The 18,383-nt window shown below is 43.8% G+C and overlaps 1 protein-coding gene across 2 annotated transcripts in view; it reads left to right on the top strand.

The window, feature by feature from the left end:
- The first annotated feature begins 3,106 nt into the window (after window positions 1-3,106).
- The window catches only part of Gpr180 (G protein-coupled receptor 180), a 27,806-nt gene continuing 12,529 nt past the window's right edge, over window positions 3,107-18,383 (top strand). The window contains exons 1-3 of one of the 2 annotated variants that reach the window (XM_028868207.2): window positions 3,107-3,304; window positions 5,883-6,041; window positions 13,040-13,240. In XM_028868207.2, coding sequence (XP_028724040.1) covers window positions 3,157-3,304; window positions 5,883-6,041; window positions 13,040-13,240 — 508 coding nt within the window. In that variant the 5' untranslated portion in view covers window positions 3,107-3,156. The remainder of the gene's footprint in view (window positions 3,305-5,882; window positions 6,042-13,039; window positions 13,241-18,383) is intronic. The other variant, XM_028868206.2, reaches the window with a different exon arrangement.

Here is an 18,383-nt window from a genome sequence, read left to right as displayed (position 1 = left end):
CTGCAAAGTTATGGTTTTTTTGTTTTATTTATTTATTATGTATACAGAGGAGGGCGCCAGATCTCATTACAGATGGTTGTGAGCCACCATGTGGTTGCTGGGAATTGAACTCAGGACCTCTGGAAGAGCAGTCGGTTCTCTTAACCTCTGAGCCATCTCTCCAGCCCCGCAAAGTTATGTTCCACTGTTAATCTTATCACAGACTGTGAAGGCTGCTTGAAATCATAGTAAAGATGTTTGGTAGATTCCCCTACTGGACCTTACTCTCTTCTCCCGTTTGCTCACTCTGCTCCATCATGTTCCTCCCCGCCCTGACTGTATTATCAAGCTGCTTCTGCCCTGGCCCAGAAGCCCTTTCATGGACTGTCAGTGTTTACCCATACTCCTTCAGTTCTCAGTTTGAGTGCCAAGACTATTGGAGTCTTTCCTCGACTCAATTTAACAGCAACGGACATCCCAACCGTGCAGAACCATTTATTTTCCTCTTTCTTAGTGTTCATCAACATAGAGGTCAATGATATGATTGCTCACGGTCTCTGCTCTGTGGAGGTCAGGTCTCTCATTTATCTGGGACCAGATCTGTCAGAACAAACATTCGTCAACAAGTAGGTTCATGATGAAATTGCTCATTGCTCCTGGTATATTAGAACTGTTCTGATATAGTCTGCTTGCTCTTCATGAATTCTGAGGTTCTCCCAACTGGGGATGGTTGGCAGCCATACTCTTTCAGGTGAACAGAGGCGTCAAAAGGTTGTCTTTGGTGTAAGAGCGGCATTACTGATCAAGAAGAAAAACACGAGACGAAAGAAAAGTTCTGACAGTAGTCAAAGCCGGTGTTCTGCTTTTCCTTCAGGAACTGCCCAACCCCTGTTCTTGGCATATCAATAATACTACTAAAAGTTTAGACAAGCTAAATTTACTAGAGTTTTATTTTAGCAAACAATGAAAAACGAGGCAACACTCAGGAAGAAAGGTTCAGAGAGCACCACCACGCCACATAGGCAGTCAGTATGTATGAAAAAAGATGAGGGGGGGGGAGTATGGCCCAGTGGTTAAGAGCACACACTGCTCTTTCAGAGGAGCCAGGTTGGATTCCCAGCACCAACATGATGGCTAACAACCATCTGTTGTTACTCCAGCTCCAGGGTATTGGAAGCCCTGTTCTGGCTTCCATGGGCATTGTACCCTTATGGCACATAAATACCATGTAAGCAAATTCCTGTACAAAAAAAATAACAAATCTTTTTTATAAAAAGTTAATGTTTAGGAAAGACTTAACAGGTTATAGATCTAATTGTGCCTTCTCAAAGATACCCATGTTACAATGCATCTTCTACATCCAGGCATAATTGATCAGTTGGGAGTCTGTTGGTTAGCTGAAGCTCCCTAAGTTAGGTTGAAGCTGCTACACAGAAATTCAAAATACCGTGGGCAGTCTCTAGGCAAATTTAGTTTCATACCACATGTATTTGCAGAAGCTTATCTGAAAAGATCCACCTGAAATATTAACAAAGCCACCTTTCAGTGTTGGGTAATTGGCAAGGAGATTAGGAAGTCAGAATGTAAAATGTTGCTCTATACACTTGACTGTGTATGTTTTTCTAAGCTGCATGAAAATTACTTGTATTTAAAAAGAACTAGGGTAATTTTTAAAAGTCTTAAAATATTAATACCCTTATTCCCTTGGGAAGCCAGGAGTGCTGAAAATGCTGATAAGAGATGGGGTTTCTTTATTTAAAGGGTGAGGTATGTTGTGAGGACGTGCTTTTATGTTATAAAAACATCTTGTTGAATGAAAATTACTTGTACACACTTATTCGTGAAATAATTTGGGATTCCTACGTTTGCTTTCATCAAGACTATCACGATCTCTGACCTTCTGCAACTTACAATAGAGAAAGTCAGAAGAACGGGAAGTCATTTACAGTACTGCATTGTAAGTGACCTGACAGGGGAGTGAGGTATTCCACTGAAACCCAACTCAGACTCGGGGTGTCAGGAAGGCTTCTTCAAGTATGTTAGAAAAAATAAAACAAAGTGAAGCCACGGAGGAGTCCTCCAGTAAGAAGCGCTGCAGCCAATGGATTTGCAGATCTCATCAGCACAGAGGCTTGGGGTGTTTATGAAACTGATAGTGTTAAGGACAGGGATTACTTGAGACATGGACATTTGAAATATTTGAACCCACATTCAGGAGATGGGGGGGGAGTGTTAGGAGGAGGGCGGGCGGGAGGAGGGAGGACAGGGGAATCCGTGGCTGATATGTAAAATTAAATTAAATTATAAAATAAAAAATGAACCCATATTCTAAAGAGCGTGGGTTGTGTACTAAAAGCGATAAACCCCCTTTGAAAGAAAATGATGCCGGGAAATGGTGTTTTGTTTTGTTTTTAGCATTCTGTAACTTTAGAGTCAGAGATGGACGGTAGTTAAGTAGAGTTAATACTGGGTGGAGGGAGGTCATTGACACAAGCCAATTAAGTGACGGCTGAATAGTATAGTGGCTGCTGCTTCCTAAAAACCATCACCAGAAGACAGGCCGATGAATATTTGATTGGACGTGTAATGAAGGTGGTCGTTGTCATTTTCAGCTGGGTGATGACATAATTCAACTAGACTGGGAACTCTATTCCTGGGCGGAAAAGCCGGTTTGGTGCCCAGAGAAGTTAGGCTTTTCAGTCTGGACACGTGAAGTGTCCTCGCAGCATTCAAGTGGGCATAGGCGCGGGAGAGAAAAAGCAAAGCCCGTTTTTGCAACTTCGAGGGAGCTTTCCCGACAGCAATCGTTCGGCCACGCATTTCTCGCCTCGGACGTCAATGACAGGCGCGCGAGGGCGCAGTGAGTGGCGGAAGGCGCGAGGGTTACTGGGGTGATGGTGGCGGGCGTCCCCGAACAGCATCCCCGGAGGGCTGCATTCGAAACAGGCGCGAACTAGCGGCACGGCTGGGGAGAAGCGGGGACCGGCCTCGCTGCGCGTCCCGCCCGCCACGGCCGAGGATTGGCTGCCGTCTCCGGCGCGTGGCGGAGGCCCCGCGTCTCATTGGCCGTCACTCTCCATCGCCCCGCCCCCGCGGCCGCCGCCCCGCCCCCCCGCTGCCGACGTGGGCTGCAGGCCCTAGGCGGTTGCCCGGCGCGCGGCGGAGCGGGCTGCGGGCATGGGCGGCCTGCGGCTGCTGGCGGTAGCCCTCACGTGCAGCTGCTGGTGGCCGCAGGGCGGCCAGGGCAAGACCCTGCGGGGCAGCTTCAGCAGCGCTGCGGCCCGGGACGCCCAGGGCCAGAGCATCGGCCATTTCGAATTCCACGGTAGGTCCCGGGCGGGCCGAGGGATGGAGGCGCGCGGCCTCCCGCAGGCCCGGGGTCGGTAGGCGGCGGCGGCCGCGGCGCCTCCCTCCCGCCACGTCGTCCGGGCCTCCCCTGGATCCCCACGGCGCCGCGGCCCTGCGCCTTCACCAGGCCGCAGCCTACTTACTGCACCCGAAAGCGGTTTCCATTTCCCCGACGCTCCCCGTGCAATCAGGACCGCTCTGCTGCATCTTCCCCAGAGCCGGTCCCCAACTCCGCACTTGGCCTCGCGTTGTGTGCATTTGGGCCCTGCGGTTGTGAGTGAATGTCAGCCCAGGAACCTGTCTTGTCTGTAACACCGGTTGCAGGAAACCTAGTTGGAGCGGATTTGGGATCTGTCATTGCCTCAACAGTTTGGTTACCGCGCTACCGAGCAGTAGTGGATTTACCATGTGTTTGGAGTTCAGTTGGTGGAAATGCGTTTAAAAGTGTTTAGAAAAGTTTCGTGGTTGATACGCTCTGGGCTGTCTGAAAGGGCTGCGTTTCATTCTTACTTCCTGGTATCCCCCAGGAAAACCGATAACCCTTTCGGCTGATGAATTTGCGATTCATTCTGTTAATTTTGCCCCAGTTCATTTGCGCTCTTAGCTTCAGCGTTTTCTTGGTACTTTGAATTTGACATAACTGCATTTCAAGTGAGTCATTTCCTTAATGAAGCTCGGATCTTTGACTTATATGATCAGGTTGCATTACATGCAACAGGATATCAGTGTGCCTACGTAGGGGTCTTAGGAGAAGGTAATAGAAATGAGTGTGGCAAGGAATGTCAAGTCCTGGAAACTTGCCGAATTGATGGTGTAAAAGGATGCTTTAAAAACACAAAAATTGAAGGTTTTACAATATCTGAGGAAAAACCTGTCAGTTTTCCAAAATCTGAATATGCCTGGGGGAAGGAAGAAGAGACCCCTGAATAAACAGTTTTGCTGTATTTTTGTCACATTTCCAGTCTCATAACCTTGTGGCAGTCCTTTGAGAACTGACCATGCTGTCACTATGATCTGGATAGTGCTGGTAAATGAAGGATATGTGGAAGCTGAGATCTGTGCTCTTCATGCCCCACAGAGATACACATAACCCTGATCATGATTACCTTGTGAATATGAGGGGAAACATGAAATAATCTAGGTTGTCAACACCCCAGATGTTGTTCTGGAAGTGTCACAAGTATCAGCTGAATGAAAAAGATATGCTACATGTTGTTTCATAAGTCTCATAACAGATTGGAGAAGGGATAGCCCATGTACAATTTCTTTTATATATTATGCAGGTATAATTCTCTTATGCATAGTTCTTACCAGGTTTTGGTTGATTCCAGTTTAATTCAATAAAGCTTTGCTGAAACAGAACTGCAGCTTACTACAGTTTAAAGGACTTTAGAGGCACTTTGTGAAACTTGATGCAGCATACCAGCTATTGTAAGAGACTTACTCTTTATGTACACTGTGCATTTTAACTTTTTGAAAAGCTTTAACCAAAGCAATAATTCTAGTAACAAAAGAACTGAAGAACCAAAAGAATAGAAAATTGTAAAATTTTAAGACGTCTACTGCTTCACCTCTTTCCTAGCATCCCTTCCCCTAAGGCGACTACTTTTCAATATTTATGTACTAATTTTTTAAGTTATTGTTTTTGTGTAAGTGTGCATTCCTGCATGAGTTTATGCGTGTCCCTTTCATGGGGGTACCCTTGGACGTGAGAGGGAGTCAGGTCCCCCATAATTGGAATTTCAGATGGTGTGAGCTGCCACGGGGTGCTGGGAACCAAACCTATGTCCTCTGCAAGAGCAGCAAATGTTCTCCACGGTGGAGCATCGCTTTAGCCCCTCCACGGGGTCTTTGTTTGTTGTGCAGCTGAGCTCACTTGTTATTACTCATCCAATACATCAGTCTAAAAATTCTTCTGTAAAAGTCGTAAGTGTAAAAATATGTTTGGGGTGTAAAATAGGTACCCCAAACACATACCTGTGTTTTATTTTCACATGAAATTATAATTAGGGGCCGGGTGTGGTGGTGCACACCTTTAATCCCAGCATTCAGGAGGCAGAGGCAGGCGGAGTCCTGTGAGTTTGAGGCCAGCCTGGTGTAGTGAGTTCCAGGACAGTCAGAGCTACACAGAGAAACCCTGTCTCACAATGCCCCTCCCCCAACAAAAGCATATATAATTAGATACTAATAGCCTATTACGTTTAAAAAAAGATAGTTCATCAAGAAGTCTTATAGATTATGAACAAATGTATACGATGAATGAAGTGGATTGTAGAGTGAGGCAGAAATTCTATGATGATGCATGTCCAGGTGTCCCAGATCATGCTCTTTATTCAGTGAACCATTACCATTTGCCACTGCAGCTAAACAGATACGTTCCATGTTGGGTAAACCCTTACACCTGAATGAGGTGTTCTTTATGCTGTGGTTAATTTACATAAATGGGATTTAAGAACATAAAATTCCCATATTGATACATGGGGGTACAGACTTGTCCTACTGCCTTAGTTCTTTATAAGACCAAACTAGTTGATAATTTTTGTTTTAATGTCAAGGTGACCATGCGCTTCTGTGTGTCAGAATCAACAACATAGCAGTAGCCATTGGAAAAGAAGCTAAACTCTACCTGTTCCAAGCCCAGGAATGGCTCAAGCTACAGGAGGCCAGTCCTGGGTATAGCTGTAGTGAGAGGTTATCCAGAGCTCAGCTGACAAGTGAGTATTTTGGTTTTTTCTTTGACCATTAAATGTGTTCCCGCCTCCCTTTAATGTTGAAGTATAGTACAACATGGTAGATATATGTATATACTAAGACACACACACACACATATATGTATGTATGTATGTATGTATGTATGTATTTGTGACTATGTACACGTAACTGATGATATGATATTTTGGTTGTTATGTTTTCGGCTGCATTTTTCAAAAGCTAACCATTTCTTTGTTCAAAGGATAGAATGCTTTTTCTCCTTTTATTGTTCAAAGAGTTTTTAAATGTCCAAATAATTTGTGAAGGAGTCTTCATTTGTACTCTGGTTTATGTAGTTCATGCTAATATACCAGATACATTTTTATCTGGCTGTAGTATGCAGTGAATAACATTGACCAGCACTTCACTAAACACTAACGTGTTATTTCACACAGTTTAGCATGCCATGGAGACTTAGTTGTGTGATGGTGGGGTAGCAGTATATATTGCACCACGTCACTTAGGTTTGCCTCAGGAGGTGCCTTATTATCGCTCTCATCCATTTTTTTTTCTTGAATCAACAGTGTCTCATGATTAGGATGCTAGCCATTGAGAGAGAAAGTGGGGCTTTTATAATTTAGGAATGAAGAACATACACCATTCCACCTGTTACGCCCCTGAAATTAGCTGCTTGCAGGAGACATGGTGAAGAACCTGTCTTAGCTTCTTTCTTGTTGCTGTAATAAGACACTCGTACCAAGGCAGCTTATAAGAGAGTTTATTGGGTTTATGGTTTCAGAGGGCTAGAGACTCGGCAGGTGGCAGGCAGGGTAGCAGGAAGCTGGGGCAGTAGCCGGGCGCTCACATCGTGATCCACAGGCTACAGGCAGAGAGCACACTGGAACAGCACAAGTCTTCTGAAAACCCCGAAGAGCTCCCAATCCTTCCCAAATAGCCCCGTCAACCAGGGACCAAGTGTTCAAATGTATGAGTCTGGGAGGGCCGTTCTCATTCACTCCACTTTAGCATCCATGAGAAAGAGCAACCATCCTCTTCTCTTCTTCTCCTGTGTTCATAAGCATCATCCTCACACAGAAGTGTGCTGGTTTTCTCATAGCCAAGCCAGGTAGAATGTTCCCATTCTAAACATCCAGTCGGCTGTCTGAATGTGTAAGCAGTGAGAGCAGGAAAGAAAATAGTTCCCTGGTCACCGGTATCCATCGGGGATGTTTGTTACCTAGATTATTAGCTGATATCAGTGGTATGCTGAAGAGGTCTGAGTGGTATTACAGATATTTACGTCAACCCCGAATCTCTGAATTCATCTTGACATTTGTACAAATCCCTGTGTTTCCGTTCCGTCATGTTTGCTCACCTCTGCATCCCACATGTGTACAGGAGTCCTCCTCCTTTGCTCTTCTGCGCCTCTAGTGTTCAAACCGAGCTCCCCATCCAACTTCCCCATCCTACTCTTCAGAGCTTCTTGTTTCTGGAGCTGTCCGCATCCATCTCCTCCACTTCAGTCCTCGGAGTTTGCTTCCAAATCCCTTTTGAACATCTGCTCTCTGGCCTGGAACTCACTCTGTAGACCAGGCTGTTCTCGAACTCACAGAGTCCGCCTGCCTCTGCCTCCAGAGTGCTGGGGTTAAAGGCGTGCGCCACCATGCCTGGTCACCAGTGGTCTTTCTACACAGCACCTTTGGTCATGTTGCCTTTGCTTTGTCTCCACACCATCGAAGTATTTGAGTGTTTTCCTGCTCTGATGCTCGCAGGCCCGAGCTTGGTCAGCAGAACCCTGGGATCTCCGCTGTGCGGCTTCATCCCTCAGTTTATTGTCTGTGCTCGATTAATGCTCTCACAGGCCTCTGCACAGGCTTCCCTTGTCAGCTGCTGTTCCCTCAGCTCTCCCTCCTTGACTCCCCCTGTTTTCCTCAACAGCATTTTCACGATTCCCACTTCTTGTTTTAGTTTTTCAAAATTTGGTCAGTAACAGCAGGACCATCAACTGTGTCCATCCATTCGGCCCTTCACTGAGCAGCTGTGTGGTCACATGCACAGTGCTAGGCATGACTAGTACATGGGTAAGCACAACACAGACAGTCCTTAAGGGTGGTGGTGCCAGAAATACATCAGATCAGTGTGAGGAAACACGGTTAGGGCTGGAGAGATGACGCAGGTCTGAGTGTTACTGTACAGCTGGCGTTTTCTCCGTCCTGCCCAGCCCTGCAGTCCACGGCCTCTTATGAAATAATCACTCAGGGGCTTAAAATTATTTACAAACTGTATGGCTGTGGCAGGCCTCTTGCTAGCTAGCTCTCAATTAACCCATTTCTATTAATCTGTGTTTCGCGTGTGCTCCATGGGTTTACCAGTCTGCTGGCAAGTTGCTCCTTGGGTGGCAGGTTGGCGTCTCTCCAGACTCCGCCTTTCTCTTTCCTGTCTCTCTCCTTTCCCGCCTGCCTCTAAGCTGCCTTGCCATAGGCCAAAGCAGCTTACTTATTAACCAATGGGAACAACATATATTCACAGTGTACAGAAAGATATCAGCAAGGACCTGAGTTCCGTTCTCAGCACTCTGGTCGGATGGCTCACAACCTCCTGTAAGTCCATCTCCAGGGGATCTGACACCTGATCTCTGCAGACAACTCACTCATTTACAGAAACCCACACTTGCTCTCTCTCCCTCTCTCACATACACATGTAATTAAATTTAATAAATCTAAAACAACATGCCATGAAATCTCAGTTACAGTAACTGCAGTGCATATTGTTTACAAGGTATACTGTCGAACGACAATTTATGAGACCTGGTGTTAGTGAAATATGTGTTATAAGTGCCTGGAGGAAGAGCAGTCCCAGAGCCTCGTGCTTGGCTAGCAAGAAGGGAAGTTTGCCAGTTGATTTTTTTTTTTTTAATCTGGCACTACAGAAACTTTTTCTTGTTCAGTATAAATTGTCAGCTGTTTCGTCAGCCTTGGGCTTTGGTGCTGTCACCTGGTTTCCTGACACCACGTGGTCCTTATTGTACCATACCCTTTATCCATGTACAGAAACCCATTTCCTACATTGCCAGAGTGCAAGCCCACAAGTGGAAGTCACTGCTAGTGACTTGTGAAGCCTGTGCTTTGTAAAATAAGCAGATTGGTCCATGTTTAGGTCCCTACCCACTCTGAAATGCTGCAGCTGGAATTACTACCTTTTTTGGAGTGTTTCAAGACAGGGTTTCTCTATGTAGCCCTGGCTGTCCTGGAACTCACTCTGTAGCCCAGGCTGGCCTCAAACTCAGAGATCCACCTGCTTCTGCCCCCGAGTGCTGGGATTAAAAGTGTGTGCCATTACTGCCTGCTTGGAATGACTATTTTTCAGCATGGAGGTAGACGTGGGACTGTAACCTAATGAAATCTTTCACCTTTTTTGGTGTGCATCTATTTTCCCTTCCCCATTCTTTCAAAGACAGGAGTATTTTTTTTTTTGGAATTATGAAATGAAAGGTAACAGTGGGACTGGAGAGATGCCTCGGTGGTTAAGAGCACTGGCTGCTGCTCTTGCAGAGAACCTGAGTTCAGTTTTAGCACCCACATCTGGCAGCTCCAGGGAATCTGATGCCTTCTTTTGGCATCTGGGCTTACCTAACATACGTACCATACATACATCAATTCAAGCAAAAGAGATAGAACAGGAAATAGCGATTTTAGAGGAATGAATATTATTTTGTTAAATTTGAGGACCTAAAATAAAGTACTGAAAAAATATGCTTATCTATATTACATAGTTTTTATATATTTTTTTTACCTATGTATTTTGTATAAAACATTGTGTTCTAGCTAGGGAGTAGCACACTCCTATAATCGCAGCACTCAGGAGGCAGAGGCAGGCAGATCTCTGTGAGTTTGAGGCCAGCCTGGTCTACAGAGCAAGTTCCAGGACAGGCTCCGAAGCTGCAGAGAAACCCTGTCTCGAAAACAACAACAACATTGTGTTCTAATTTTCTTCTCTGTTGTAATCAAGTCCATGACCAGAAGTTACTTGGGGCGGGAAGGGTTTATTTCAGCTTACAGATAATAGCCAATCATCAAGAGAAGCCAAGGCAGAATTTAAGCAGGGCGGGAACAGAAGCAGAGACCATGGAGGAGTACAGCTCACTTGCTTGCTCCCCATGGTTTGCTCAGTCTGCTTTCATATGCAACCCAGCACCACTTGCTCATGGGGAGGGTCACCCACAGTGGGCTGGGCCCTTTCTCCTCAACCACCAATTAGGAAAGTGCCCTACAGACTTGCCCACAGGCTGGGATGTAATTTCTTGACCTAGGCTCCTTTTTCAGGGTGATCTGGCTGTGTTGAATTGACAAACCGGCTGGTGTATATATATTTTATATATGTATGCTTTATCAATTTTATCAATTTTTTTTAACAAAATCCTAGCTTTAAAATCTCTTTTAATTTTTTGAATTACTAATGGTCATATTTATAATGTATTGCTACTCAGGAGCCTTCAGTGAAAAAGGCATATTCATTGTTTCATGACACTGTAATAGTGCCACTTAATAATAATCCCTAGGAACAAGTACATTTTCAGACTAGCAACCTGAGTTTTACAGAATAACAACCTTAATAAGCTCGTTATTTTTGTCCTGCCCTTACTGCTGGTACACATTGAAAATGAGGATCAATCTGAAATATCTGTGCTGAGTCTTGCAAATCGATACCCTGGAACTGAGTTAGGGGTGGTTGTGAGCACTTGTGGGTTTTGAGAATTGAGCCCACGTCCTCTGCAAAAGCAACAGTGTTCTTAACCACTGAGCAATCGGTCCATCCCCAACATAAAAGATTTTTCGTGTGTGTGGTGTGTGTGTGTGTGTGTGGTGGAGGAGGTGTTGTATAAGGATTGAGTCTTGTTGGTACAAGTAAGTGAACTGCCACTAAGGTATGCCTCCAGCTCAGGCTTTTTTTTTTTTTAAACTAGAAACTACTTTGTCCATTTTAGCTAAAAACAAGCACACAAGACAGTTAAAGACTGAAAATTAGTATAAATTTCTCTTAAAAACTGACAGATGCCAAATAATTTGCTGTCAGATCAAGTAGTTAAATACAATATTACATAGAGAATAATTTGCTCTCTTATCTATCTCATGCCCATGATCCCCTTTGTGTATTTGGTATACTTTAAAAATCATTTTAGGCATTAGTATTTTACAATGCATTCTAGTTAACAGTATTCATTTCTTTTTATAATGATTGAGCAATTAGCCATTCAACACTACTTCAGTGATTCACATTTTGTTAATATTTGAGATACTAATTACACCCTCATAGAACATGCATGCTGTGTTGTAGTCTTTTGTCTCAAAAACAATAACAGTATTGTCAGGAGGCTGGCTGCAAAAAGACAGTGAGACAAACCAAATCCAGCGTCACTTTTGGAAGCACTGCTGTGTTTCTGTTTATATGCGTCTGTAAAAGAGAAGCATCCAGAGCTGCCTCACAGTGGAGATACAATGTCACAGTTTTGTGTCTGTCATTGAGACAAAGTCTAAATGCAAACCCAGCAACGTGACAGAGCCTTGTTTTGTGAGGACATGCCCACATTTGAGCAGTCTCATTTGAGCCCTGTATTGATGTCATGTCAAATTCTTACTAAGAGCTTTGAGAATTTGACACAAACTGAAATCTTAGCCACAGTTTTTCAGAATCTGTGTATTTAGGGGGGGTGCAGGGGGGTGGTCTCAAGACAGGGTTTCTCTGTGTAGCCCTGGCTGCCCTGGAACTCGCTCTGTAGACCAGGCTGGCCTCGAGCTTAGAGATCCACCTGTTTCTGCCTCCCAAGCACTGGAATTAAATGGGAGCGTGCACGCATGTGTGTGGTTGTGTGTGTGTGGGGGGGGGGTGCGTGGGGTGTGTGTGCCTTCACTCAGGTTAGAGAAGGATGTCAGATTCCCTGCTCTTAACTGACTTGACAGGTCTCATTGAAGCTGGAGTGAGGCTGGCAGAGTTAACATTGAGTTAGTGACAAATACTGTACTGGAAGATTCCCAGAATTAGTCTTTACATCAGTTATTTACTGTGGGTCTTATCTTTATTTTGTACACACAGAAATTCAGGCATCATACTTGTCGTAGTTTATGTTTCCATATCACAGTTTATCACTGAGGGAAGTCAGGACAGGAACTCAAACGGCAGGAACCTAGAGCTAGAAGCTGATGCGGAGACCATGAAGGAATGCACCTTACTGGCTTGCTCCTCCTGGCTTACTCAGCCTGCTTTCTTACAGAACTCAGGACCACCAAGGATAGCACCACACACCTGGGCTGGGCCCGCCCCCATCAATCATTAGTTAGGAAAATGTCTTACAGCCAGGTCTGCTGGAGGTACTTTCTCAACTGAGGTTCCCTCCTTGAGATAACTAATTTGTGTCAGGTTGGCACAACACTGAAGCCAGCTCCCAGGACAGACCTCTGTGTCCCAGCCTTCGCGGGTCTCTCCTGCGTGTCTCACGCCCGTGGACGGATCTGACCCAGGATCGTTGTCGTTTCTTTTTACTACTAATAGTACCTTTGGAGAAGAAAGACCAGTTACGAGAAACATTTTTATAAACAGGCATAATTTTTGGATATAAGGATTTTCCTAGCAAAAAAATTTAAATTAAGGAAGTTACTTCCAAAACGGTGGTTGCGGCTGCTACATGCTGTGATCGTACGGTTAAAATGATTGTTTGGTAGATAGTTACCACATGAAATAATTTTCAAATGTTGCTAACCCACTGAAAACTTTGTAAATATTTATTAAAAATTCAGTTTCAATGAAACCATTTCTCTTTTGTAGTATGTTATTGATACTTTTATAGTCATTTTATTGCTTAAATTGTTCATTTTAGTCTGCTTTATAGTCTCTATGCTTTATTCTAATATTACGCCAGGCTTGAATTTTTGAGGCAAAAAAAAAAAGATTTTTAAACTCAAATTAATTCTCTTACTAAAACATTGAGAAGATTGCTTTGAAAGGTGCTGCTTTCTTTCTCTCTCAGTGACAATGAACCAGACAGAGCACAACCTGACGGTGTCCCAGACTCCGGCTCCCCAGACGTGGCACGTGTTTTATGCAGACAAGTTCACCTGCGCAGACGACACGGAGAGTCCCCAGCTGGAAGAGATCCCATTTGAAATGGTGTTACTAAACCCGGATGCTGAGGGAAACCCATTTGACCATTTCAGTGCTAGAGAATCTGGTGAGGTGTATGTTTAAATATATCCTAATACAAAAGGGATCTGTGCACAGGTATCTTCACTTTACCTTCTTAGAATATTAAAAACGGAAAGCAGCTGAAGTTTAAAAAGCAGAATGCTAAATTTTATATAGCTTGACTTTGAGTATATTAAAGACAGAAAATAAAACAAATTATAAAATATTAATAGGTAGTTGTATATACAGTTAATAGAATCATATAATTTTTGGTTTTCTTTATACGTTTTGGCTTTTTTTTTTTTTGGAGACAGGGTTTCTCTGTGTAACAGCTCTGACTGTCCTGGAACTCACTCTGTAGACCAGGCTGGCCTCGAACTCACTGAGATCCTCTTGCCTCTGCCTCCCAAGTGCTGGATTATGGGCATGCGACACGACCACCCAGTGGCATTGTTTTTATAAACAAAAATGTTAATGAACTAAACAATCTACTTTGAGGTATAAACTCAACTACCCTTCCCTTAGTTTTGAGCAGAATTAGACCTTGCTTTTCTGGGTTCTTAGGTAGTAATGATCAAGTCTATGGTGTTTTCTGGAATCAAATTTATTCCCACAAGTCTTCATTAAAATTTCAGGTCACTGCCTTGCCCTACTGAAGTGAGATTGTAGCCACGTAGGAATGATTGGTGAGAGCATGGTGAATGTCCTCGAAGTGTGACAGATTTGTCAGTTAGCATGCTGGGGTAAGCATCTATGTTGGCCCCCTGTCAGGGAAAGGGGCTTAGGGTTCACTTCTTCATGGGTCACTGGCCATTTGAAGAAGTCAATAAAGAAAATGCCATTGGGTCTTGTTGACAATGAAGCAGTTGAGCTGAACAGGAGTAAGGCCACATTAGACTTGATTGATTAAGTTAGTGTATGAATATCGCTAGAGAAACCAATCAAAGCATGTGTAATAGCAGGTCACAAATGGAATGTGACAAGGTGAGTCTTAAAGTGTCCTTTGATTTTGAAAACGTTTAGAATGACAGGGGGGGCACTCAGTGTCTTCGAGTAGTTTTAAAACATTACTCTGTCAAGGAAATAACAGCCATTCAAGATGTTTGTGAGCACAAACTAACTTAGGCTGTGTTGGCTAATGACACCATGGGCTGTAGACCGTTTCTGGAAGTCAGTCTGCCATGCTTATCCTTGCAAGCCATGCCGGTGGCTGTTCCAGTACTGTAAGATGACATCGGTGAGACCCAGGCCAGGGGAGAGCACTGGGCATGGCTTTCTGCTAACGGCCCTCGTTAACTTCCCAAACTCCAGTATTTCCTGGGACACTTACTTTAGGACTGCTCAGGGCGTGCGAGACAGTAATGCCCTGCCAGGCCACGGGCCCTCCCGATTGCTGCCTGCAGGTGCTCGGCCTGCAGCTCTCAGAACCTTGAGGAACGCTGTTTTCCTTGTGCTGGCTCCTGTTTCAGTTCTTTTCCCCCGCATCCCCGGTTTGGCATCTTCAACCCCACAGCGTAAAGAATTCCATTTGCTGCGCTGGGGCCTCCAAATCCGAGTCATCTTGTCCTGACTTTCCCTGAACTTGCCCACACCTCTGATGGTTTCCTAGCATCCAGGACTTCTGCCAGCTTTTCTTTAGAATTCGCACAAATAACTCCAATCCGGCTGTCAGTCCTCAGCTTTCTGGCCTACTTCTTCTGGCTTTTGTTACTGATTTGGTATCCAAAAGCGTATTCTAAAATGGGAAAGTTCCACAGGTCATGCCTTGACAGTGTGTGATTGGTCATGAGCTTATGTGCAGAGCCACCCTGCAGGCACTGATTATTTCACAGTCAAAAGAGCCTAGAAATGCCTTGGGTTATTGGGAACCAGTCTATGGCTGGCTTACTTCCTGAAAGTTACATTACTTTATCGATTAAAATGCATTAAAGCCCTTGTGAGTAGGTCTATATTGCAGTTTAAGTTGGTGATTCTTTTTTTTTTTTTTTTTTTTTTGGTTTTTCGAGACAGGGTTTCTCTGCGTAGCTTTGCGCCTTTCCTGGAACTCACTTGGTAGCCCAGGCTGGCCTTGAACTCACAGAGATCCGCCTGCCTCTGCCTCCCGAGTGCTGGGATTAAAGGCGTGCGCCACCACCGCCCGGCTAAGTTGGTGATTCTTAACCCATCACTATACATATAGAGAAGGTGTATACATCCAAAGAAGCTTTTTTATTATTGTTATTTTTATTTTTCAAAAAATAAAATATTGAGAGGCAAAGGCAGACAGACTCTGTGAGTTCATGGCAGGCCTGGTCTACATAGTGAGTTCCAGGACAGCCAGAGCTATATAGTAAGACCCTGTCTCGAAAAAACCAAAAAGTAAAATGAAAAATAAATTCACTTCTCCCAAGACTCAGACTTGTTTTGGGTTGTAAGCCAGGCGTTGAATCAGAGCTGAAGTTGCTCCTAATGTGCAGAACCACTGTTGTAGAAAGCTGTATTCCACATCCTGTGGGAGATATCTTGGTTTTAGGGTACAGGTTAAGAGGGCCCTTCCTATTGTGTAGCCTTGCTATAGAATTGGTTCCCAGGGGATAGTCTCCAGTTCTTTTAGAAACCTCTTTGTCATGCGTACTACAGACAACATACCATTAATGTTGCATGCTGTTCTCTTTAAATGCACAGCTGTTTCCTTTCCTTTGGTCCAGTTAATGCATTCTAAATCTAGACTTTGGTTAATCCCTGATTTGTAGTTAAATCTTATTTTACAAAACTAACCAAGGCAAATTTGATGGCTCTTAACAAACTGCTAAGTAAGAATATAAGACTTTTCAGGTAGAAAAAATGAAATAGCGCCTTTAAAAGATTAATCATGAATTTGAGAGGGGGAGCAAGTGGGAGGAGCTAGAGGGGAAGGAGGTGGAAATGATATCAATACATTAACTCATGAAATTCTCAAAACATGTAAAAAATTAAAAGATTAAAATTATTAACTATATTTTCTGTTTTTGTTCAAAGTACCTAGACTCTTGAAAGTATGTTGCCTAAAGCAAACAGCTATTTTTTTTAAGATTTATTTATTTATTTATTTATCTATTTATTTATTTATTTATGTACACTGGGGTTTTGCTTGAAGGTGTATCTGTGCCAGATCCCCTAGAATTGGAGTTACAGACAGCTGTGAACTGCCATGTGGGTGCTGGGAATTGAACCTGGGTCCTTTGGAAGAGCAGTCAGTGCTCTTAACCACTGAGCCATCTCTCCAGCCCAAACAGCTTGTTTTTATTGAAATATTATAGGCTTTGCTATATTGTCTAGATTTCAGCAGATACATTTGTGCTTTTCTGTTTTCCCCTTCCCCTCCATGGTCTAACCATGAGTGGACCACCCACTTAGCGCTAGTAAAATGTTCCCACTTAGCTCTAGTAAAATGTTGCAGCTGTGGGGCTCAATGCATGCTATGTAGATAGTGAAGATACTCAGTATCTTAAGAAAAGAGTCAGGTGGTGGTGGCACTCGGGAGGCAGAAGCAGGCGGATCACTGAGTTCAAGGCCAGCCTGGTCTACAGAGTGAGTTCCAGGACAGCCAGGGCTACACAGTGAAACCCTGTCTCAAAAACCTAAAAACTAAAAATTAAAAAAAAAAAAAAAGGAGATGGGGGTGGGGGGCAGACAGAGACAGAGATGTTGTGGGCCTGACCAGGCTCACACATCTTTGCTGTGTCAGCCCCATCAAGTTTCAAGTTTCAGTGTTGGAAATCATGGGATGTTTTTGGAATCTTGATTGAAATCATCAGATGGTTTTGGAATCTTGATTGGTGTTGAGACACTTGAGGAAGGCAAGAGCTGGGCTCTGAGGCCGGAGGCAGGCTGGACAGGAACATGGCCCCGTTCCCTTCACTTGACCCTATTTTGCTCTCGAGATGAAGCTAAGGCTTCTGGAGCTGCCGTCTAAGCGTCCTCCCTACTCGGTCTCATCAAGGCTTCTTTAAGACTCGCTTCACAGTCGACACATTTCCCTAACTGTTCACCATCTGCTGTGTGTTCCTCTAAGAGTTTCCTTTAGTGTGCATTGACTTTTAAGACTTAGTTACCCACCTGTTTTAAAATTAGATTTTAATTCCAATGTGAACAACACAAATTGCTTTCTTGTGACTTGTGACTGCTAGAAGCAAAACAAAAGTAAACTTGGTAGCTAAAGAGAAAACAAAGATATGTCTTAGAGCTGATCTACTTAAAAGGAAAAATAATAATAAAGCCCAGGGTGGAGAGCCAGCATTTTTATCTTTAAAGTATGTTATGGGCAGGCTCAAGGTAAGACTCACTTATCACAAATTTAGTTAACAAGATTTGAGTCAGTGTCTTAGTATGGTTAATATATTCACCCAATCAAATATTTTTCTTTGTTCTCTATAATCTTAGCTTCTTCAGAGAGATATATTTACCACTGGATAAAGTCCCTTTGGCCTTAAGTTATTTTGGCTTCTCAGTAAAGAGTCATGATTTTCTTGTCATGTGGATCTGTTTCATAACAAACCCTGACACCTGATCCTGGTGTGGGTGCTTTACGAAATATTACAAAGAAAAAAACTTTCAATAGATGCTTTGTGTGCTTTGTATAATTCTTTAATACAAAGAAGGAAAAGTTAAAAACTAAGATCAAAACATGGGCTAGCGTAAGGAATTTTATTGGCTCACAGCTTTGAATATATTGGTAGCATCTGTGTTTTCTGCCTTGTCCCAGTGCTATAATCTAAGGATTACGGTGCCATCATTCTCAAGTGCAGTCTCTCCCTATAAAAGGAGCTTACAAACTGTTCCCCCTCCTCACAATTGATGGTTCTTCCTGCCAGCTAACCCGCTTCTTTTCTGCATGGAAATGTGTAGCTCCTCACTGTGTGGCAGAGCAGGAGAGACACCCAGTGGTAGGAGACCTTCTTGCTCCTGTTGGTTCTCTTGCTGATGGCCCCAAAATGATGGAGTTGACTGTTTGTTTGCTGTTTTTACTGGGATCTGTGTCTCGTGGTTTGCTTTTCCAAAATGATTTTTTTTTAATAATAAAAGTACCTTGTTTTTTCTTCATTAGTTGGCATTTAACCCAAATGGGAAGCTAGAGCAATCTCAGACTTGTCATTGGAAGGGGAGCAAATCCAAGTCCATCCACAGACTCAGTAGAGAGCTCTCTGTGTGCGGCGGCCAGTATTGCACAC

The sequence above is a fragment of the Peromyscus leucopus genome, chromosome 9, assembly GCF_004664715.2.
Source record: "Peromyscus leucopus breed LL Stock chromosome 9, UCI_PerLeu_2.1, whole genome shotgun sequence".
In the NCBI taxonomy this organism is placed as follows: domain Eukaryota; kingdom Metazoa; phylum Chordata; class Mammalia; order Rodentia; family Cricetidae; genus Peromyscus; species Peromyscus leucopus.
The sequence above is the reverse complement of the archived record's forward strand: the minus strand, read 5'-3'. Positions and strand labels throughout refer to the sequence as shown.